At 53.7% G+C, this 22593-nt stretch overlaps 5 protein-coding genes and 1 non-coding gene across 6 annotated transcripts; 2 read left to right on the top strand and 4 right to left on the bottom strand.

Moving 5' to 3' along the window:
- Window positions 1–339: 339 nt before the first annotated feature.
- BZA05DRAFT_442104 (solute carrier family 35 member SLC35F1/F2/F6) lies at window positions 340–1461 on the bottom strand (the record flags this gene model as incomplete). The annotated part of the gene is made up of 1 exon (XM_051486725.1): window positions 340–1461. The coding sequence occupies one exon, from the start codon at window positions 1459–1461 to the stop codon at window positions 340–342; it is 1122 nt and encodes a 373-aa protein (XP_051342539.1).
- Window positions 1462–2192: 731 nt separating this feature from the next.
- On the bottom strand, window positions 2193–4934 carry BZA05DRAFT_388408 (uncharacterized protein). Its single transcript, XM_051482668.1, has 8 exons — window positions 4849–4934; window positions 4642–4794; window positions 4270–4585; window positions 4007–4202; window positions 3700–3945; window positions 3532–3642; window positions 3415–3471; window positions 2193–3347 (listed from the first exon to the last, which is right to left on the bottom strand). The coding sequence occupies exons 2-8, from the start codon at window positions 4746–4748 to the stop codon at window positions 2410–2412; spliced, it is 1971 nt and encodes a 656-aa protein (XP_051342538.1). The 5' UTR covers window positions 4749–4794; window positions 4849–4934; the 3' UTR covers window positions 2193–2409.
- A 242-nt stretch (window positions 4935–5176) lies between these two features.
- Window positions 5177–9547, top strand: BZA05DRAFT_200242 (uncharacterized protein). Its single transcript, XM_051479485.1, has 11 exons — window positions 5177–5805; window positions 5863–6212; window positions 6273–6708; window positions 6764–7045; window positions 7102–7375; window positions 7434–7696; window positions 7754–7845; window positions 7903–7939; window positions 7994–8054; window positions 8116–8375; window positions 8454–9547. The coding sequence occupies exons 1-11, from the start codon at window positions 5362–5364 to the stop codon at window positions 9132–9134; spliced, it is 3180 nt and encodes a 1059-aa protein (XP_051342537.1). The 5' UTR covers window positions 5177–5361; the 3' UTR covers window positions 9135–9547.
- Window positions 9548–9645: 98 nt separating this feature from the next.
- On the top strand, window positions 9646–9719 carry BZA05DRAFT_t77. The gene has a single exon. It is a non-coding gene; the product is annotated as a tRNA-Val (tRNA).
- Window positions 9720–16546: 6827 nt separating this feature from the next.
- BZA05DRAFT_199968 (uncharacterized protein) lies at window positions 16547–18006 on the bottom strand. Its single transcript, XM_051479484.1, has 3 exons — window positions 17834–18006; window positions 17723–17757; window positions 16547–17657 (listed from the first exon to the last, which is right to left on the bottom strand). The coding sequence occupies exons 1-3, from the start codon at window positions 17899–17901 to the stop codon at window positions 16930–16932; spliced, it is 831 nt and encodes a 276-aa protein (XP_051342536.1). The 5' UTR covers window positions 17902–18006; the 3' UTR covers window positions 16547–16929.
- A 293-nt stretch (window positions 18007–18299) lies between these two features.
- Window positions 18300–21897, bottom strand: BZA05DRAFT_416091 (uncharacterized protein; the record flags this gene model as incomplete). Its single annotated transcript, XM_051485361.1, has 6 exons — window positions 18300–18892; window positions 18948–19494; window positions 19546–20199; window positions 20253–20961; window positions 21026–21614; window positions 21669–21897. 6 exons carry the CDS (start codon window positions 21895–21897, stop codon window positions 18300–18302), a joined length of 3321 nt encoding a protein of 1106 aa, XP_051342535.1.
- Between the last annotated feature and the right edge of the window lie 696 nt (window positions 21898–22593).

Raw genomic sequence — 22593 nt, 5'->3', positions numbered from 1 at the left:
CGCGGGCGTTCGTGATAACCAAATACCAGTGCGATGACGGTAATCTACCGGTTTCACTTGCGGGTGTGGGGCGCGGCGCATGGAAAACAGCCGAGTGATCAACGATGAACGTGACGAACAATCTCAAGCGAACCCATCTCTACCGGGACTCGATTACATACATTCCACATAGGTAAATCTCCAGGCCGACCGCACGAGACCCACGGCATATCGGGCATATAAGGTGTACAAGGCATACATACAAAACGAACAACAGGCCCGCATGCCCCCTTCTCCACCGCACGGTATGTGCACATCATTACTCGCCAGCCATTGCCAGCTTCATAACACACCCGAAACCTACACGACTCGATCACCCTGGGGCCCCACCGCCGCCGGCTCTTTCAGCGCCATCTTCTTCGCCGTTCCCACGCCCACCACACCGGCCGCCTGATCATCGCCCAGCCACGGCTTCTTGGCCTCGCCGTACACAGAAATGAACATGAAATAAATAACCAGACCCACAATAATCATGACGAACGCAAGCGGATAATACTTGTCCAGCACGTAACCAAAGACCCTGATGCCGATGGCGACACCGTAGAAGTTGCTCGTGAGCAAGCTGATATTGAAGAAGGCGGCGGACGCCAGTCGCAGCAGGATCGGCACCGTCGAGTAAAAGATAAACATGATCAGGGTGAAGCCGGTCAGATACCAACCGACCTCGCTTGTCCAAGTCGCGCTTTGGAACTGGGAGCGGTCGAAAATTGCCGCTTGCGCGCCAGAGATGAGCATGCCCCAGAATCCGATCTGGCCGACGACCTCGTAGAGCGGCGATTGCGAGACCAGGAACTCTTCGGCTACGTTTGTCAAGCCGTAGAAACTTGCGCCGAGCAGCATGAAGAGGTCGCCCTTGAGCTCCGTGGGGATTCCGCCGACCGTCATGCCGTTGTGTGCATCACGTCCCAGTAGCAGTCCCATGCCACCGCAGCAGATCAGGATACCGACCACCTGCGTCCAGTGGTATCGCACGCGCAGGAAAGCAAAGGAGATGATGACCACGACGACGATGGCCCAGAAGTTGATCAATTGCGCCGAGATGACGGTGGTGTAGCGGTAGGCCAGAACGACGAAGTAATTACCTTCGACATCGAGGAAGGCGAGGATCAGGTATTTCCACCCGCGCTCCTTCAGCATCTTGAGGTACCCTCTAAACCCATACTTATATAGAGTGTACGACGTGTAGACGATGTTGAGGAGGACGTAGTTGAAGAGCGATTGGAAGGCCGGGATCGAAGTACCGCGGCTGGCCAGAAGGCCGGAGAAGGTGTTCGTGCCCGTGATGCATAGAGAGAGTATCTGACCGATAAACAGAACGAGGTAGAAACGCGGCGTCCTCATGTAGGCAAAGAACTGGCGGCGCGCGGTGATGAGCGGCGACGTTTCGAGCACCGGAGTGACTTCGGGTTGGTAAGGCGCCATCTTGGTGGTGTCTCGGTCCGACATCCGGCTTCTCTCGTTCCGGATTGCTCTTTTCTTGGGGCTCCAAGGTGATCGTCCGTTACGGAAAAGAGGAATTCGATCGTCTATAGTGGTTTGGAGGGCGAGGACGTAGGACGAGTGTCTCTTTTTTGGGCAGCAAGATCGACAATGCAAGAGGAGTTCAGTTGTCGGACCTTCGAACAAGATCCTTGGACGAGTGTCTCTTACGTTCGGACGTGGGTTGGTGATGGTATCACCTTTTTCCGCTGAAGGTTATCGATGCGACTCAATGAGGTGGGGGGGTACTGCCCGAATTAATACTCAGGCGGGAGAAGACCGGGTCAAAAACACCCACCACCCCACGTACGCGCCCTATTGGCCTAAGAGGTTAACCAGCATGTTGAACACTCTAGATCCCGCTCCTGGGAATCCCGTAAATGGGAGCCGAAAGAGGCAACTGCGCAAATACTCTGCCATGGCCGCCACGCACATGGGTTTCAGGCCTTATCGACCAACCGAACTCCGTGCACATGGCGTTACGTGCGGATCTCGAGATATACGACGGAACCTTGGGCTTGGAAACCAGAGCCGATGCATTTTTCTCGCTTATAGGGGCGCCCGCATGACGCTTTCGCCCCCAAGATGCCGGTGCCGCGCCCACCTCGCATCACCATTTCTCATACCGGGGCCAATCATACTGGAGTTATGCTTGGAACCTTCTGCCCCGCAGCTGTGAAGCGATGCACCTGACCAGCGACCACCCCCCGCGACCTGAGGAAGAAGCACTCATAGTGCTTCTAGTCTCGCCTGTCGAACTTGAACTTGAATTCGCCCCCTCCCCACCCGCTCACTCTAACCGTGTCCGTGGACCACCTGCATATCGTGCATAAAGTTACCAAATCCTATCTCCTGGTCCTGCGGCTCCCGCCTAATCTATCTGCTTTCGGATCACTCGGTCTCCTCGGCCTCCTCCGCCTCTTCTTCGGAGTCCTCGCTATCATCCTCTTCTTCCTCAGAGCCGCTTTCCTGATCATCCTCACTGGAAGCAGTGTCACGCTCATCCCCGCTGCTCAGCCAGACCCTATCGGCCGCATCCGCAGTTCGCCCTAGTGCCCGGCGCCGAAATCTCTGTTTCAACTTCCGACCACGCTCGTGTCTTGCGATTTCAAAATGCACCACAGCATCTTCGGGGATCCTTCTTCGCAGCGTCGTGGTGCGACGTTTGCTTGTCAGTAGGACCTTGAGTACTGTCTTGCCGCGCCCCTCGACCAGGCCGTTCAATCGCTTCATCAAGTCCATCGCCGCCGGATAATCCTCATAGTACTCTAGACAGTGGATGACAACTGCCAGTGATGGCTGCAAGCCCACCAGCTCCCCAAAAAACTTCCATGCCTCCTTATGCGATGCGGATAGGCGCGCCAACCGCTTCCTATCCAGGGCAATATCGGTCTCCAGGATCTTCTTCTCGAAGAGCAGCAGTATCTGCAGCGACAAGCTATTGATGAGCGCGCACACGGGGTCTTCATCCCCATCCTCATCGTCCGAGTCTAATGTACGCTTGCAGAAGTAGTGGATGATGGGAATATCAGCGTATGCGGCCGAGTTTACGATATCGGCCGCATAGTGGGCAAGCGCAGAGCCGGTGTTCTGAGACGGTGCCCGGGTTGCTTGCAGCCAGAGTAGCTGCGATTTCCGTCCCGAGATCCAGGATGGGAGGCGGTCGCTGGGATGACATCGCCCGCCGGTCCTTTGCTTGCGTGTAGCGGCTTCGAGGTCCTTGGTTACGTTGTAGCCTGTGAGGCCGGTGGATTTTCGGAATTGCTTGATGACTTCCGCTAGGTTGTAGCGGCGGACGCTGGATTCTTCTTCTGACGTCTCCTTGGAGGCTTTGTGGCTCGGTCAGATTTTATCATGAAATCATACATAGAACGTATGGATGTGGCAGCAACTCACTGGAGTCGTCATCCCTGGCCTTGAGAAGTAAAGGTTTTTTCTTCTTGTATTCCTTCACTGTATGTGCCTGTCTGTTAGGAAAAGGGAGAAAACGAATGTCATAACTTGGTGTCGTACCGGGCTCAATGCGTCCTCTCTCCTCACGCCGCAGACGCAAGATCTCTATTGACTGTCGCCAATGCGAAGCCCACGTCTGCATTTTCAACTCTTCCAAGCCCTTTGCCAGCCCTACATAGTTGCAACATCGTCAGAAAGAGCAGACCCCCGGACCGATAGGGTTCGCACCTAGTATAATTGACTGCTGGTTATCAGAGACCTGTCTAAGTTCGCTGTTGACCTCGTTCAGGGTAGTCTGCACATCACAGTTGGCCCGGGTAAGATTCGACAGCTGTCCACCTATAAGCTTGATCTCGGCCAAGCTGCTGTTCCTTGATAGTCTACGGATGTTCTTTGCGTCGCGCCGGACCTCGAGTATCGTTTCCGTCATCTTCTTGCTGAAGCCGCAATCACGGAAGTTTTTGGCCAGTTTCACTGCGAAAAGCTGTTAGATACCTAGGTGAAGTGACAGCGGATTGTATGTGTGTGATGTTACTCCATGATTTCGAATTGTACCACTCCAAAGCATACCAGCAGAATGTGAGGATGTCCGCGTAGAATAGGACAACGTGCTTCTGGATCTCGTCCCGATGGAACAAGCACGATAACTCCGCAACCTCTCGGGTGGCATCCGAGATCTCCAGAAGTCCATCCACAATCTCTCTAACGGAGCTCTCATAGTTACTCGCGACCTGTCGCCGCCCCACGATCAACATCACCAGCCGCACTCTTGCAGCTACCCAGACGTATCATACATACCATCAAAAGCACCTTCAGCGCACCACAAAAGGGGCTCATGTACGCGGACTGACTCGGGAAGATGCTAAACAGTGTCTGGAAGTGACCCAGGCGATCCAAGACCTTCAACAATGTCTCTCTAGCGGTGACGAGCGGGCCCCCCTTCTTTGCCCAGTGCTCGGCCGATTCCTGCAGGTGCGTGACTACATCCTCGAAGGAATGGTACTTTCCCGAGGCCTTGAACTTCTCGCGCTCGCTCCGCGAGAGCTTCTGCTCCACGAATATCTTGAGTGCCGCGTTGACCTTGGCTTTGCGGTCGTTGACGGGGTGGAGAGAGCTGGTGCGGCCGGTCAGCTGCCGTACTATCTATAGGCCGAGGGGGAGTGAAGATACCTCGCCTGTGGCCGATGCAGGATTTCACGGACTTCGGCTGGAAAGTCACGCTCCAGCAGGGCTTGCCAGACCTGTTGGGCCGGCGCGGATATGTCGACTGGAAGCATTTCGATTTCGCACAGCCGCTACTAGGGGCGCCTTTGGGTATGGAATCTGGGAATCGAACTCGTCACCACTAGATGAGAGTCTGAGAATGGTATAAAGTACCGAAGATGCATGTAGATATGGTTTCTGATAGGCGCTGCGGTGGGGGCGCTTTTGGCACCCAGTTGATCTGCTCTCCTACAGTCTCTCCCCCTCGTTGTGCGGGGTAGATCAAGAGAGAATCGACGATTGTCTTTTACGGTAATCTGCATCCATGCATGTCCGTGTAACACCCCGACAGCCACTGCTGCCTGAACACCTGATAGCCAACCCGGATACGAAGTTCATGCATGCATGCATGTCGGTGCCGTGTGCATTGGCACAACAAGTGGGGGGTTCGGACAAGATGGCGAATGTGAAATAGATCTGAAGTACCGAGGCGAGTACGATACGAATAAGTACTAAACGCTCAAGCCTTCCATTTGCGAAAACTGACCTGTAAGTGCCATTGGATATCTCCAGCACTCAAGCGAAGCACCAACTCACCGGCCCGCCCGCTCGTCCCGTAGCAGTCGTCGGTGGCATCACCTCGCCGTGTCTCTACCTGCGCCCCCAGAGCAGCAGCAAACTCCAACGATGGTCATGGAATCATACGAGGAACCCGAGATATCTTCGGAAACAAAGACGGACAGCAACGGCGCCGCAATTCGGTTTGAGCGGCGTATCACAGCTGCGGCCGGCGAAAGCGTGACCGCCCCGCCGCCAGCCAAGGATGACTCCGTGAATCCGGATGGCGGCGAGCTCGGTCTCGGGCCTGGGGCCGCAGAAAGAAGAGACGAGGAGGAGGAGGAACATCCCGAGGATCTGCTCACCGCCGAAGAACCCAAGATCGAAACTGTAGCCCCCGCCAACGAGGATTTGGAACCAGAGGCGGCCAAACCGCCGCCTAAACAAAAAACTGGAACTGTTATGTTTCGCGACATACCCTCTCCGTTAGACCCCAGGATTAGCTACGACTTGAGGTATTCGGATCCTCGGGAATGGGAGAAGGAACAGACGTTTCAATCCATGGGTCTAAAGGCTTGTTTACCGTTTTTTAGACCAGTTGCTCCCTCCCACTGACCCTGTGTACCACAGATCCGGGCAGCCACTAAATACGTCGAGTATATCCAGCATCTCGAGGACAGACTGAATGCAGTTGAAACAACCCAGGCAGGCTTGCCTTCCAAGTCGGAAGAAGTAGTTGCAGTAGAAGAGGCTTCTCCTGGGGGTGATGAAGGCACGGCAGAAGAAGCACCGAAGAATACAGTCGTGGGCGATATCCAGTATCACGTCGATTACCTAAGCTCCAGATATTCAGGAGCCAGTATCCACGCCACCGTTCCAGGAGAAGAGGCGTCATTCGAACCGCAGGGGGAGCAAGACGTGAAAGATGTTCTGCATGCGATCGAGGTTCGAAAGAAGATATACGTGCGTGATATTAGGAGGTATTGAAGCCCCCCTAACGTGGTACGACTGGAACGACTGATTGCAACTCTTCGGACTAGATGGGTTGGGTTCGAGGCGATACCGTCTCAGATCGTGATCAACTCTCCGTATCTCGCCAACGCCATCAGGACCATAGTCAAATACTATCCTAACGAATCACTGACCGACGACAACCTGATATTCTCCGAACCATACCCATTACTTTACCATCACTTTTCCGACCTGGAAAATTATGCGACGCTGTATCCCCAGCACGACGATATGGAAACCAGAGTCGAGCACATCAATCTCCTTCTCGGTTTTCTACGGAAGTCTGTGCTGCCGGCTTGGGAGACGGAGAAGGCACTTCATAATGATCCGGTGCCAAGATGTAGCTTCCATAACCTTTGGATGATCTTCAAGCCCGGAGACGACGTAATCACCAACCAGACTCACGATTTTCCTAGAGGGATGGTGGTCAGAGCTGTAGCCCTCAGTGACTCGTACTACGAGAAAGTATTTCCCCCTAAGGCTTTCTTTCCAATATCTCCATGTGCTAACAATGAAACAGGCGAACGTTTACAATATTGAGTGTTGGTACATCGAGTATGACGGGAATAAATGGGGCAGGTGCACCCAGATGTTCTGGATCCCTTACTTCAAGGACCCGCGAGAGATTCAATCACTGGAGATCTATCCTGTTAGATATCACAAAGATAGGACTGAAGGAAAAAGCTTGGTGAAGGAGTTGGAAGAGCGTGGAAACAAGATGTTTGAACTCCATAGGAGATCTCCATTGCATATCGAGTACAATGGCAACACTTTTGCGTACGAGTATCACCCACCACTCCACGTAAGTCCACCGCATTACTTCGGTTGATTGGTGGGGTGTATGCTGAGTTATGACAGGTCGAAAGCCGATGTGTTATTGATTCCGCAAGCTATCACCGATACGAGCTTTCTTTCCCGGGATTTGAAGACGAGAAGCTGAAGGAGAACAACAAGGCAAGCTGCGACTGCAGGCAGTGCCGCAATGACTCGGGCACCAAATTCGCCGACCCTGGGGGGAAGGAACCCTTTTTTGGATACGAAAGCTTGGAGAAGAGCAAGGCACCTACCGCTCATCAATGTTTCCTCATCAACAACCGTCTGTATGGTTGGATCTTGAAGGATCGACGGTGGAGTACAGATTCACCCCTAGCCTTTTTCCTTTCGGCTTCCTCAAGCTGACGGATCCACAGCGAATCTAAATGTCGATTACATCTCCGAGATCCTATCAAACAGGGAAGTGTTCGATAATCTCATTCTGCCAGAAGGAAGAACCGATATCATTAAGGCTCTTGTGCAATCACATGTGCAGAGGTCGCCGGATGATAAATCCGGTGACAAGACATATGAGCTGTACTCGGCCGATGCCATCCGAGGGAAAGGGCAAGGCCTTCTGGTTCTCTTACATGGTGCTCCAGGCACGGGAAAGACTAGTACTGCAGAGTGCGTTGCTGAGGTTTGTGCCGCCTTCGCAGCCCCGCTTCTCGAAGCAATGTAGCTGACAATGTCCAAGTACACAATGAGGCCATTGTTTCCCATCACCTGCGGGGATATCGGAATCGACCCAAGCGAGCTGGAGAAGAATCTTCAACAGAACTTCCGGCTGTGAGTTCCCCTGCTGGTCTGCAAGCATAACATGACAATAGTGACTGGATTTCGCAGCGCCCATCACTGGAATGCTATCTTGCTCCTCGACGAGGTATGCCACACTCCATCTCCTCTCTCATTAGAATAATTGTTCAGTTTTGGCCAGGCGGATGTCTTTTTGCAACGACGAGAACTAGATGACCTCGCAAGGAACAGTCTAGTATCTGGTAGGAGCCCATGGACGTCTCCTCTACCCCGCCGTTACTAATGCCCTTCATTGTCCCACAGTATTTCTGCGGATCCTAGAGTACTACAAAGGCATCCTATTCCTTACGACGAACCGTGTGGGTACGTTCGACGAAGCATTCACCTCACGGATCCACGCCATCGTCTACTACCCACCTCTCGGCGAAAACGACCGCGTTAGGATCTGGGAGAACCACATCAAGCGCTTCGAAAAGGCACGACAAGACTTCCGTGTGGCCAGTAATGCCACAAGGTACATCCATTCGGACGAACTGCGAAAGCTGGAATTCAACGGACGCCAGGTGGAACCGCCCCCCCCCCAACCCCCTAGTTCCCTCGTACCCCTCGTTCCGCTTTTGCTAACTGACTACCCTCGCTAGATCCGAAACTTGTTCCAGACGGCGGTCAGCTTGGCGTTATACGAGGCCCGTGGTGACGATGAGCGCCCGCGGCTGCAGGCAGACCATTTGAAGCGTGTGGTCAGGCTATCACTCGACTTCCAGAAGTACCTGGAGAAGACACGGGCGTCGGATAGTCTCATCGCCAAAGAGGACATGATCCGACGAGATGATTATGGGCAGCGGAGGAGAAGAAGGTCTAAAAAGGGGATGAAGAAGCACGTGGTGGTGGAATCCGAGTCCGAATCCGAGTCCGAATCCGAGTCCGAATCCAGTTCAGAATCCGAGGAAAGTGAGGAAGAGGAACAGAGGCCGGCTAAGAAGAAGGGGAAGAAGAGGAAGGATAAGAAGAAGAAGAAGAAGAAGAAGGCAGAGTCGGGTGAAAGTACTGGCGAGGACAAGCCGGCGCCAAAGAGCAAGGCAAAGCCTAAGCAGAAAAAGAAGCACGAGGTGGTTGAGAACGACGATAGCATTGACTCGTCTTTGAGGGGGTCGAAAAGTAAGGGAAAGTCCAAGGAGAAAAAGGAGCAGGAGGAGGACGACGATAGCATTGACTCGTCTTTGAAGGAGTCGAAAAGTAAGGGAAAGTCCAAGGAGAAAAAGGAGAAAAAGGAGCAGGAGGATTACGACAATGGCATTGACTCGTCTTCGAGGTGGACGTAAATCAAGGGAAAGTCCAAGGAATAAAAGGAGCAGGAGGACGACGATGGAGGGTCTTCGGCGGAGGCGAGTGATGTTAGCCCGTGAGCGTGGCTGTGGGGGAGGAGTGTACAGGGGATACTGGGCAATGTACAAGGACATATCTCTATCTCTATTGATTGCTTTTGAACCGGTGCCCCGCACTTCGTACCTGCTAGTATTCACCTTGCGCATTGGACCTGTGGGGGATTTTGTGGACGAAGAGCGGCAAAATCGAGGACCGGAAGCTTGAACTGTTTGCCGGGACGAAATAGAAAGTTGTGTCCTGGTCTTTGCACTTAGGTAGGTACACGACTTCTTCAGAAGTACAGATGTCGGCATATATTTCGACCCATCACGATCGCGAGTAATCAGCACTGGGTGCAGGGAGCTGGTGAGGCTACATTTGTGCCTGGGTGCGGGAGGGTCTCTACGTTGGGTATTATTATTATTGCCAGCAGTCCATAAAATTACTAGACCAGATGTTATCATAAATGGTTTCATGGTGTAGTTGGTTATCACATGTGTCTAACACACACAAGGTCCCCAGATCGAGCCTGGGTGAAATCATTTCTTTTGCACTACTAGCATAGTAGCACCACAAGCCATGGAGGCGCGGAAGCTTATGTACGAGACGATTTTTTTCTAGTAGATGTCGTATTATCTGCCGCAATGTTCTCGGTCCCAACGGTTCGCTCCCGTCGGTTACCTCGGTAGGACGACATCTGAACAGTCGGTCTCGTGACTCGTCTGTCAGTAGCGAAGACTATACGACGGAATACCTGCGGTCATAGGGGATTTCCACTTGGGAATGCGAAGATATAGCGCTCTTGGTTAGGCTTCTAACGAATTCCCGTCTGTTTCAAGTACATATTTCCTACCGTCCCTGGCAAGGCACAGAAGGGAGAGTCACATGACATACAGACGAAATCTCGGGCTACTTGGTGCCGTTTAGGACGAAGAGCATCAAAACTGTTGATTACTCACAAATCCATTATCCAACATTTATTCCGTTCAAGCATTTGAATACATCCGTTCGGTTCGGCGGCTCCTTGGGACTGCCCCGTTTCTGCCATGGCCTCCGGATGGACGGCGATGTACCTAGCCCCGCATCGTCCGAGCCTCGAAAATGGACGGACTGGACAATGTACATAAGACAATGGTTTAACGGTTGAGAGTTAGGAACAAAGGTCAATGCTATGATTCGGTGTCTTCGAAAATTCGGATATGGCTATCAACCACCGAATGGAGATGGGCCGTCGAAACAACGGCTTCGTCGGTTGGCTGTCGCCGAAGCCATGGCAAGGTTCATGCTGCCATGTAGTTGCTCGTGAAGTGCTGGTGGACACGGAAGTTTGTAGCCCTGCTCTTCGGCTACTGAGGGAGCGCGGAGGTCGAGGAGGCTTGGCGTCGTAGTGAGCACTGGAGAGAGGAGACCTTGTTGGGACCTGGTCGGGCCTATGTCATATGTGTTATGGAGGTGAGGCCTGCATCAGGCCCGATACGGTTGGTAAACGTTGAAATTTTCTTGCTGTCACTATTGTTCTTCCTGTCCGTCTTGCTTTTCTTCTCATCATCATCGTCATAGACCTCACTTTCAATTGATCACGCCTTTGTGTCATCCTGTTTTTGGGTCTCTCACTACTCCACCAAGGAACCTAGGTATCGGTCATGCAATTCCTCTCCGCGTGAGTCGGCACTGCAAAAGCTGATGAACAGAAATCCCATTCGAAGGTAGGTAATGGAGAGGCCGTGAAATTAAAGGCGCTTTGAGACGGTACTAAATGGGTGCCGGTGCCGAAGAACTCAGCAGCAGCAGCCACTACTGGTGCCCGGATCCAACATCCCGTCGATAATGCCAATTACCAACAGTGCCAGTGTGTGCGCCTCTGAGGGTGCGAAAACAGTTGCGGCTCCATATTGCGGATCTATCACTTGATCGATATCTTTCGGTGAGCATCGCTGGGAATACCCGCTGCGTCGTCTGCCACCACCTTCTGGGCAGCTCGATAGACAACGTGTGTGGTTTCCTTAGCAAGTGGGAAGTACATACTCCGGAGTCTCCTCGTCGGGCAACCGTCTCTGAGCCTATTCTTCCGTCCACGGCTAGGAGAGGCCGCCACACCAAGCGTCCCGAGCCCGCCGTCCAAAAACCCTCAAACCCCTTCCCTGGTGGTATATCCTCTTCATTCGGGATGCCATGTGCTTGTGCGTGTTCGCCGCTACCTCATTCCCCCCACGCGCGCTTTCTCGTCGGTGTACATACGGTGATTCCATTATATCCTTCGCCTCGCCCGACCCTGCTGACCACGCATAGTTATCTACGCTATCGTAGCAGATGTACGCGGGATTAGAATGATACCCCGGACGGCGACGGCGCAGAGCTGGCGTTTGCCGGTTGCGTTTCCAAATGCAGCTGGGTAGTCGGCGAGTGCGTGCCCATGATTCGAGTGGGATCTTTGTCGACCTTGGTAGAATTCCGAGGTGGCTTCAACCCCGCTCAGCCAGCGAATTCGTCTGGGATTGGCGAGCTTCTCCTGTGGGTGTATCGTCAGGTGCAGGACCGGTTGTCACGTGTTGCTGCGAAGACATCGATCACGTGAGTGGTGTGCTTATCACGTGATACCGGTATATATCTTACCAGGTCAACACGCGATTACTACCTCTTCTGCCGAACAGATCACACCAGGGAACACAGGATCTAGCCGGCGCACCCGTAAGGAGAGGTTAGTGCAAATGAAGGGTTTTCAGCCTTTCGAGGCGAGTGTCGATCGCTCTGTATACGTGCATACATACTTATTTCGGAAGCAGCTGACGGAATGCACCTTCGCGGGCATGGGGGTTTTCGCCAGGAAATCTTCAGTATATATACCGTGGGGAGCACTGATACGTACCTTGCATGTACACACCGACCGGCGAGCACTGATGGCCCTTCCGTGGCGAGTGCATAGCACTGACTACATGGCCGGGCCGCGGCTGCTTCTCGGCTGTTCTGTTGGCCCATAACCCTCCAGGCCCGTTCCAGGCCAGTTCGCAATTTCCAGGGAAGAAGCGTGATGTCGTGTTTTGAAGGCTACAGCGAGTGAGCAGCGTACGCAGTGCACAGCGAAGACTCACGGTTGGCTGTTGTCACGGAAATCATACCGGCCCAACCCGGTATAACTATAACAACCGAGTCATCGCTCAGTGACATGACTCCCGTGTCCGCGCGAGGATCCTGGCGAGGATGGTGCCGTGGACTCGTGGTAGCCCAGTGAAAGAGCGGTGGCAGTGGCTCAGAGCGTCAGGACCTGTGTCAAGTACTGAACCACCGCGCGAGGATCCCTACTCGAATGGTCCCATGGACTTGCGATAACCCATTGAAAGAGCGATGGCAGTGGCTCGAACCGTCAGGGCCTGTGTGAAGTACATATTGGAGTCTGGACCACCATGCCCGGATATCCACCTCGCGCCGTGGTCGACGAATATTCACTGGCAGCCAGAAGCAGTCACAGATCCAGCACACACTGTAGAGCGCAGCCGAAGTGGTAACGGCCACACCGACGACCATCATCCGGCATCCATCACCGTACCGGCGGATCCGCTCCACCCCAGCTCCAAACCACTACAGAACTCTGGAGCACCACCTCGTCCGTTGCCAGCTGCGGTCGAGTGCTCCTCCTCGAACTGGGCAGCCACATTAATATCCCGTTTGCTCCCACCCCCGCTCACCTTGACCCCCAGTGCAGCACTACAGCGTCGAGGCGAGAAATCATATGATATCACTCGCGATGATATTCACAAGATATTACTCGATATAATCCCGTGAATCAGTCCGCTTTACGTAGCTCGCATCCGTCGCTGCGGATGTCATTGGTGCGAACGATCCAAACGTCGGAATACCATACCCAGCTCACCTGGCATCCACTGTGTACTACACTACCTATGATAGTACAGCGATATTCCTAGGCTCACTACGAAGCCGGATGCTGGTCGCATGACGATGGCGCCTGAGCTTACTAAGTCCTTGGATGCGAGCGCACGCCTGATAGGAAGGGAGGAAGGGAGGCGGAGTGAGGAGGATCTTCCTTCGGATCCACAGTGTTGCCACGGATCAGAGCCGACATACGTAAAAGCGGGGGGCGAGCGTGTGCGTAATGCAGATATGCTCGGCGGTGGTGTTCTGTGGTGGTGCTCGGTGATCGCGGCAGACGGTGCAGCGCGCTCCACCCTGATCTCGATGTGCTCAGTGGGATGCAACCCCTTCCCATCCTCGTCGCCAACCATCACGGAATCATCTTACCAACGAAATCACTAAACAGTCGATGAAACATTTGATAATCGTTTGTCCTTCAACAGGCTGAATCGAGGAATCGAGAAGCCTGCGGTAGCCTGTAGGATGGTGTTCTAATTTGGGAATTCGTGACACACAGCAGTCGACTCTGGACTGCTGTGTACTGCGCACTGCAGAGCTTCGTTTCTTCCACATATCACATATCTTATAGTGATATACTGTATGCATGTCTTAGATTTCTGCGCACATCACCCATGTGGGCCATATGTAAGTCTCGAGGGAGGTTGTAGGGTTGAATACTCTAGCGATTGAGCAGCGGATTTGCGCGAGCTCAGGATTTTGTCGCCGCAGAGCCCGACCGGCCCTATCTAGAGTATCTAGAGTACATACCTATCACAGCATCACAGCATAAAGTAATAGGTAGAGTAGAGTAGAGTATCGATCCACGGTGGATAATAGTTATCGGCCTGTTAAAAAACACACACAAATTACGGCCTCGGGCAATCGATTCGACACAGTTCGACATATTTACGAAACCCGTTTCGGGCGCCGCACATCCAATACGAAACCAAACACCGACCACGAAATGGCGCTCGATTAATTACCTATCCCCCCCCCCCCCCCCCCCCCCCCCCCACACACACATGGAACACACCGCGCTCAGTTCTTTTCTAGGTGCTTGCGCACCCTTTCCGTTCCAATTTCCCCTATGGACCCGCGTGCACAGGTTAGAAGATGTGCAACGGCTGACTTGAGACGGAGATGAAGTCCGTGGTGCATAGAATAGAGTGCATAACCGCCTAACATCGACTGAGAAATTACGTCGAGTTGAGTAGGGATTGCGTGGGTGCGATTTTACAGCTGATCCTCAAAATGTGGATTCTGGAAGGTGTAAGGATATCCACTAGATACTGTAGGGGATAATGTACACAAGTATCACATCACATTGATTGCCACTGTGTAGTTTGCGCACTCACTCCCTCATTTCGTGGGTTTCGTACAATTAACACATGGAGCACGCCGCCGTATCGTAGGGTGGGAACGCATAATATACTCTACTCGTAGAGCATACTGCGTCCTACTCTACCCAGGTAGACGATCCCCCAAACGGCAAAAGCTGAACAAAACCACGTGCCTAACCTACCTCGCACGCGCGTGCGAACACTATTCCTAGTGATCGTATCGAGTAACTAGCGCTTACTCCTCGCCCATGTTTCCGTTTCCGCAGCTCGGTTGGACGCAGGAACCGCCACGCTGATCTCCATCATGAGACGGAACCCCCCCCTATGTAGTTGTGTGCGTACATAGGCGAACTCTCGAAACGCAGCGTGTGCACATCCCCCGACAGCTAACTAATGTTCGCCGCGCGCAGTGACCGTGGACGCCGACGTACAAATAAACTTTAAACTTTAAACTTTAAGCTTTCCGAACTTCACGGCGGCGCAGTGCGGTGCGATGTGCGCTGTTTGATCTTCTGGAGACATTGATATGACATGCTGGCGCGCCGGAAGACGCGGGATGAAGCGGGATGTGCCCAGTCAATAGCCGGGACAAGAAATATCAGTGCAGTTTAAATGCAGGCCTGGGAAACAAGGCTCCGGTATAACTAGTTGCCGTCTGGAGTACGTACGTAAGGCTGCACTGCTCCTCTGCGCGCACATGAAGCCCCACGGACCACGGCTCGATTGGATTGGAGTCGGGAACCCTCCACCCAGGCACCCCACGTGCCCCGTCGGCACAGTTGTCACGGCTATCACAATCACCGCTGCTATCATCCCAACTCGTTCCCGCCCCTCGAACCTGGACGTCCCATACGTATCACTTCGCCGTCAGATTTTCCTTGCCACGGAAGGAGAGTCACCTTCCATGGCTCCACACGGCTGTGCGCAAAAGCGAAGGTCATTGGTCATGGAGTGACTGCTGTGTATGGGTAGTTAACCCGCCGGTATGGCTAGGTACTAGTTAGATGGTTAGACTGTCGGCTGCATTATCGACTCCGGGAGACGACACATGAATCCCACTATCCCGCTATCCGGGTACGTATGACTCTGCGGCTCACCCACATTAAAGGCCCGCAAAGATATAGGAATTAACGACAATGACACCGTACTAAGCTAGCAACTGTGATGGAATGGCCCATCGGTGCCTGAGGCGGCGAAAGGATGACAAGGCTATGGATTTGGTTGGCCGTATGCGCTGTCAGCCCTTGTCGCGAACAATATCGTAGCGCCATAGATAGTTTCCCAGAGTACAAGTATGATACGAGTTACAACTTACTAGTAGATAGTCAACCAGTTAACGGCGCTCTCAAGTCTCGAATCCCAAATGCAGGAATGGTTCATAAGTATCTACGACCAGTGAGCTGTGAGCACTGAGCACAAGCAAATCATCGGCCCAACGACCGCGTTCGGTCCCACCCTTCCTTCCTTGCCACTTTCTGCCCCATCGCATCGCATCCCATGGCCATGGCCATCTCCGTGGCCACTCGAAGTCGCAGCCCCATTGCAACCTTCCAACATGCGCGCTTCCATCACCCCAGGAAGCAGTGAGCAGTGAGCACCGTCGCCTCCGGCATATCCCCGGCATGTCCCCACTCCACTCTATCGCAGCCGTCCGGTCGTTTCGGGCGTGTTCCGAGAGCCTTGCGCGACGCGGCGCGGACTTCTTTGTGACGTCCTCTAGGGTGCCGTCATGGGACGGAAGCGGCTGCTGCGAATTCCTGTAGGTATGATAGCCTTCCATGATTCCATCCGGTCGGCGGTCGCCTGAGGCCTCAGCTCAAAATAAGTAACCTGATTTTCCGTTGTTCGACTTCCGTTTCGGGGAACCCTGTGAGCGTAGCCGCAAGCGAGCTTGCTGGTTGCGAAGGATCAGAGACTGGTGGTTTTCGTCATCTACCGGGGTGGGAAGGTATCCGTCCTTACTCAGAGAACAAGTATGTAGTGTGCACTGTGCATATGTAGCAAGCTCTGCCAGGGCTTTCTTAGGTCGCGACCGGCGAGCCTTCCTTGCGGGGGGATGCAAAAAAACAGTTGTGTTTGTTAGTTGGGTACGTAGACAAGACGATCCCGTCTTCAAGTTTGCAATTGCAAAAGTGCAATCCTTTCCGTTGGCGTGCGAAAATAAATAAATATTCAGAAGCACACCCCACTGCTCCAGCGCTCCCTCCGTCGCTTCAAAATCTGCATCTTGTGATTGGCTCTGTTGCAAGTTCAACGCCAATCATGTTCCCGCACCGATCGATCCACGCTTTTACGATGATCACACCGCACCGCACTCTGGGTCTGCACACCGCACACTGCTCTTGCTGACTGCCAGACAGACAGCGCACCTACCAACAAACCCAGCTAATCAAGTCTCGGCCCCAAAGCCGAGAGGAAGGAGGCGGAGCGCGCCCACAAAAAATCCTCTCGAATCGCCTGATGACGCAAATCAAGAATTCTCAACTCAAAAAGAGAGAGAAAAGATTATACGACATACAGACACGGATCCTGTGAACTCCAATGATTAGACAGAGAAAGCCTCAGACAGAAAAACTGCGAAGTGTCTTTCCCATCGCGTCACCCCCGCGTCGCCTCCGCCCTCCGCCCCCCCGCCCCCCACCCACCTGCGCGCACGCCGTGTCGAGTCTTGTCGAGTCTTGTCGAGTCGATCGTAGTTGTCCGTATGGCCTTCCAATTCGCGGCACGTACGTACGTCGGGTATTCCATCCCTTGCCATCCCTTGCCATCCATTCCTTTCCGGCAGGGCAACCCTCCATCTCCTAGGCTCCTCCACCTTCCCTTCCCTTCCTTCACACATACGAGTCCAACGCCCCCTACCATCCCCTGGATGTGTGGATGTGTGGATGCGGATGTGGTGGATGAGATTGCTGCTGCAGATATGCGAGTGCGCACCATGCCTGCGACAGGGCTTGGGATCATTCTGAACAGCGCTTGGTTCGACAGGGGTGTGATGAAGGAATGAACGTGAGAGTTGTGCTAGGTATGATCCTAGGGGAGGTGGAGGGTGGAGTGCGCACAGGATCAGGAGCTTGTGGCGTGTGGTGGTTCGCATTGCAGCACCCCTTGCTGCTGTGGCGGTGGCTGAGGTTGAAGTTGTGGCTGTGGCTGAGGTTGTGGCTGCTGTAGTCGCTGTTGCTAGATATTGGAACAAAGTCGCGCCGGTGTCTAGTACTGACGGGCTCCAAGAGAGAATGTGCTTTGAGCTACTTGAGCAAGTAAGTGAGAAGGTACCTATGTTCTTAGTCAAAGTATCTGTTAGGTATCTGAGTAGGAACCTCAGCGCAAGTACAACGTACCTAGGATCCGGTCCGCTGGGTGAGGGTCAACCGGCCTAGACAAGTGTCAGTACATATTCTGCATAGGGGAGGGGGGGGGAGGGAGGTTTAGTGACCGGAGTATGTACGTACCGTGACCAGCGCAGACAGTCGCGCAAGGCGGAAAGTGGGATAGGTGTCGAGATGGATATGGGACACATGAGAGAACAATCCGTGGAAACACAAGTAATTCTCTATTGGACAGTCGCAATTCACACAATTCACGCACGATACAGAAATACAGAATACAAACCGAACAAAAAAACAAGACCCATTTCCCATGTAAAGCACATACCAACGAGAAAGAAAAGAAAACCTAAAACAAATCCCTGGTACCTCCGTGCCGTGTGTGCGGTTTACCGAATGGCACTATGTCTCCTAGCGTGTTCTCCGAGTGTGTATCGACCGCAACGGGCTCAGAAGAGAACCGTGTGCTGACCTTGATCCCACCCGTGTACGTCCTGACAAGGCTAGTGCTGTCCATTGCGGTAGACGAAGGTCTCCTCCCCATTTTCATTCCCACCCTCCCACTCCCGTCGTCCCACTAATTTAATCCCACCTACCGAGTAGGGGAGTAACTTGGGGTTTCCGTTTTCCACCGTGGCTCGACAACCGCAGGATTGTTTCTCATGGGCTTCGAGTCCTTTATTTCCGGCATATCCGGCATAGGCAAATCATCCTCATCATCGTATTCAGACTTGATTTTAACAACCGGGGCGGCCGACTTCTTCTCAGGTCTTCGAGGAGACGGCCTTTTGGGTCTCAACTGCACCAAGAACTTTTTGAGGATCGTAGTCGACATGGCCGGGACTCCACGCGCGTTAGCCTTAACGCGCATATTGGTGTCCTCGGTCAGAAGAATGGCAGGCTGAGCGGCATATCCGATAACGCCCTTGGACGCAAACGCGTAACGACGCGACTCCGCTTGGTGGCGGGTAGTACGGATGATAATGTCGTCAGTGTTGCGGATTTCATTTTCGTCCCGCTCCACCTTCTCCTTGAAGAATCCGGCCTTTGTGACGTCGTTCCCCTTCGCGGTGATGATCCGGATGTTAGCTTTATCAGCAATTGCCTTGTTGATGGCTATCATGGCGCTCTTGGCCGAATCCCCGACGGAAGAGTTGTTTGCAAGGCCCGAGAGTTCGGTAATCACTGTACGGAAAATGGTTAAAACAGTACAGCTCACTGGTCGAATTCTACCGCTTACCAGAATTCGGAATGATGACTGTCCATCCTTCCCTCGTGACCAAGTTGAATGTCTCCAGATGGCTCACCAACAAGTTGGTGTCCACGACAAAGGCAGTAATTTGCGCGTCCAGCGCCTCCGGGCCTTTGACGATAGCGGATCGAGAAACCTCGGCGATGGCCTCTGGCGTGATGACATGGCCAAGTGGCCCGGCTTGAAGTTGAGCTTGGAGCTGGCGCCTCTTCTTCTTGAGTTCCAGCAGCGCAGGTGGCACCATGACATAATCCTCTTCGTCGGAGTTGCTGTATCCAGTGGTCGTCATGTCAACATCGTCATCATCGGCCAACGCCCGCCCACGCCTCTCTCGCCTCGCAGCTGCCGCAGCTGCCCGCTTGCTCGCCTCTTCCATACGTTGCAGCAATGCAGTATGCAGAGCGAAGGTCTTCATTCCCTCATCGTATACTATCCAGTCATCTGTCGCGCAGATTCTCAAAGCAAGCCACAGAATGCGCTCGCGCCGGATGTTGGTCATCGACGGCAGCTCTTGCGTACGTTCCTCGTTATCAATCTCCAAACAGTCAGCACGCGACATCCCAATATTATGACCTTCGGATCTTACCTGCGCGTCCTCGAACCAGCGAGCCGGGAAATATCTCTTGGCCCAGTCAAACCCACGTAGATTGTAGTCTTCGGGGAGTGGCCTGCCCACGCCCTTATCGGGGACCGGGAATGTCTTGCCCTCGATCTTCTCCGCCGCACCATCGTACGCGAGACGCATGTCATTGAGCATGTCAACCAAAGACTTCCAGGGAAACTCCATCTCTATCAGACGCATGGCCGCAACCGAGTTGGTGAGGTGCTCGACGAAGACCATCCATGCGTGAGTATGGGGCAATGTGTTGGCATCATTGATGCGATCGAGCGCAAGGCCGAGCACGGTAAACGCCAGGCGCTTCGATACATTGAGCGATATCTCCTGGATGGACTGGGCGAGACCGGCGCTTTCTGGGTCCATTTCTTTGTCATCCGTCGCATTTATAGGGTCCACATGCTCTGGGTTAGTCCCGTACGGGGGAAGTAGGGTGGCGATTGCGGCTTCCGCTTCGACATCGGTGGGCGGTGCCTCTTCCATTTCTTCGTCTCCAACGGCGCCCGCCTCGGCAGAGGGATGGGTCTTCCGGCTTTCCTTCCAAGCTTTCCGAAGCAAACTATCACGTGCGCCGTACTGGTACAGAGAGGTAATGTTGCAGACAGCCATGTAAAACCCTTGCACCTACTGTTATTAGCATCATATGCATGGAGGGGAGGGATATGAGCGGTACTAACCTTCCATTTGGACTGAGGTCGGCTGATGTGTTTATCAAGGAGATCTAGGAATGCATCAAGCGCAAAGTCAAACTTTTCGAACTCAATATGGGAGAACGTGATGGAGTGAAGTTGAATGAATGAGGCGTCAACTGGCTGGCTTCTGCTGCTAAACACGTCCGGGTTAAAGATAGGATCGAAGACTGTCAGGATCGATTCCCGGGCGGAGCTGAAGGGCTGGCTAACACCCAAACTCTTGCAATAGTAAAAGAGTTGTTGCAAGATATTGGGCCTCGCCAAGATTGCGAGATGATGGTAGAGTCTACCGACAGCTGGCGTCTTGTCTGCTGCCTTACTGTACCAAAACCGCGCAACGTTCTGCCAGACTTCCCTGTCACGGACATCATCATCCTCGATAGCCATTCGGTATCTTCCAAGATCCCCAAGACACTCAATCCAGGTATCCTCGAAAGCGGGCACTGTCTCGTATAATAGGGCCATCATCGAGTAAGCTAGATATATGAAAGTCAACATGTGCTCGAGAGAATGAGGCAAGCGGTGGCGTAGTAGCTCTAGAAAGCTGTGGATACCATGTCTCCACATCCTGGCCGGCATCGCGTACTTCTGCGCGAGTCGCTTCAAAGAAGGACTCGCGGACGGGTGTTGCGAGGCCAGAAAGAAATCGTGATGTTCGTGCAAAAGTGTTCTGTGTAATGCTATAAGGGCTTGCCTGCAGACATGGATCCTGTTATTTCCTACATTCTTATATGATAGGCGGGGGGGCTAGTACGGACCATTGCTCGTTGTTCAACGAGGGCATGTTACTGTCCATTTCTAAAGCGGCTTGGTGTTGCTTCGCATCGACTTCACAACACTTGGCTTCGACCATTATCAAGCCGGCATAGATCCCTTTAACTTCGGCAATGAGTTGCTCGGGGCTGATCGGCCGGGTCACTGGCTGCCGTACCATCCTGAGGCGTTCCTCGCTCTCATTTGGCAGGGCAATCACGTGAGGAAGAGAGGGCGGTTGATGATCCGGCTCTTGTTTCACGGGTCTCGGCACGGGGGCAGGATTACGTTGCACGATCGCGACTGGTGTGGGGGGGTGTGGTGACTGTTGTTGCAGTTGTGGTATATCCTTCTGGAGGATACCGGCAGATGGGCGATGGTTTCTTGCCACCTTTCTCCGCCGTGCATCTTCAGTAGGCACTGGATCTGCGCTCGGCGGCGCTGGCTGGTGGGGCTTGAAGGTCCTAGCATCGTCTCGGTCCGGGTTGAACAGACGCTTCGTGCGGTTTCCGTCGTCGTCCCGGGGAGACCCCAGGTTCCTGATGAAGGCTGGATCCGGCTCTACCTGTTTCCGATTCTGCGAGCGCGGCTGACCTAAGAAATCGGTCAGTAGATCTTCTGGGTACGGGGGGAAGAGTTAGTACACACTTTTCCTCGTTTGCGGTGGTGCCCGAACTCTTTTTCCGGAGCTGGGGTGGGGCGGCTTGTTTTCTTGTTTCGTGCTCATATCCGCTGCACTGATCTGAGATGCATTGCGCTTTGCCGGAGGGGAAACATTTCGTTGTGCGACATCGGTGTTTCGCGGTGCGATCTCCAGCTGCGCGGTGCGGGTCGAGAGTTTCGACGAGGGATCACCTCCTTTGTCGCGAGAAGGCATTTTGACCGCTTGCACATCCACTGTCGCCGACGGCCTGAAACTCAAAATCAGCTCGTGAAAGGGGAGAAGGAGAGAGTCGGATGATCTGAGGCTCACCCCCACCTTGTACGCGATCCTCCGCCCGCGCCTCTCGCTGCGCCTCCTGGTGCCACATCGCCCGTTCCTCCTAGTGCTATTGCCCCGCCTCGTCTGCGAGCGGTGTCGTGCTCGGGCTCGCCGCGAGGTGACATGCTCTGATGGGCCGCGTTGCCAACGCCACGAAGCCCAACTCCGGTAGAATTGTGCGCGGGCTCAGCGCGGGGCGGCGCTTCCGGATGTTCCGCCATGACATGAGACCAGAGTTCGTTGTCGGAGTCAAATTTGGCGGAGCATTGGAGAGAGTTGCAGGTGTAGGAAGTCATAATTATATGATCTGTGACTAGAATGCGAAGAGAGTCAAGTATTAGTCGTCCAAGGGTCGCAAGAATGGCGGAGACTGGGCAGCATCGCAGTGGAGGTTGAGTATGTGCAGTGATTGTGGAGAAGGAGGTTTCTCGCTTCTCGCCCAGTTGTGGGCAGCAGGACAGCACGTAGAAAGTATGAGTAGGGCGTGCGTTTCGCAGAGCCGCAAAAGCGATCGCGACAGAGAGCACGCGTTCCGGGGACTAGCGGGGGCCGCGTCGTGGCTCGGGAAAATGAGGGGAGGGGGGGCAGATA

Source organism: Tricharina praecox (genome assembly GCF_024521635.1).
Source record: "Tricharina praecox strain CBS 144465 chromosome Unknown BZA05scaffold_4, whole genome shotgun sequence".
NCBI lineage: Eukaryota > Fungi > Ascomycota > Pezizomycetes > Pezizales > Pyronemataceae > Tricharina > Tricharina praecox.
Note: the sequence above shows the minus strand (reverse complement) of the source record. Positions and strands in the feature narration are given on the sequence as shown.

Excerpts from the sequence above, each read along its gene's own strand:
- BZA05DRAFT_388408 (XM_051482668.1), bottom strand. The coding sequence starts at position 4,748 with ATGCTTCCAGTCGACATATCCGCGCCGGCCCAACAGGTCTGGCAAGCC. Across the intron at positions 3,946-4,006 it reads GTACAATTCGAAATCATGGA|TGAAACTGGCCAAAAACTTC; the intron begins GTAACATCACAC and ends AGCTTTTCGCAG. Across the intron at positions 3,643-3,699 it reads CCAGCAGTCAATTATACTAG|GGCTGGCAAAGGGCTTGGAA; the intron begins GTGCGAACCCTA and ends GCAACTATGTAG.
- BZA05DRAFT_200242 (XM_051479485.1), top strand. The coding sequence starts at position 5,362 with ATGGTCATGGAATCATACGAGGAACCCGAGATATCTTCGGAAACAAAG. Across the intron at positions 6,213-6,272 it reads TACGTGCGTGATATTAGGAG|ATGGGTTGGGTTCGAGGCGA; the intron begins GTATTGAAGCCC and ends TCTTCGGACTAG. Across the intron at positions 7,376-7,433 it reads CTTGAAGGATCGACGGTGGA|CGAATCTAAATGTCGATTAC; the intron begins GTACAGATTCAC and ends ACGGATCCACAG.
- BZA05DRAFT_199968 (XM_051479484.1), bottom strand. The coding sequence starts at position 17,901 with ATGTGTCCCATATCCATCTCGACACCTATCCCACTTTCCGCCTTGCGC. Across the intron at positions 17,758-17,833 it reads GACTGTCTGCGCTGGTCACG|GCCGGTTGACCCTCACCCAG; the intron begins GTACGTACATAC and ends ACACTTGTCTAG. Across the intron at positions 17,658-17,722 it reads CCCAGCGGACCGGATCCTAG|GTACCTTCTCACTTACTTGC; the intron begins GTACGTTGTACT and ends CTAAGAACATAG.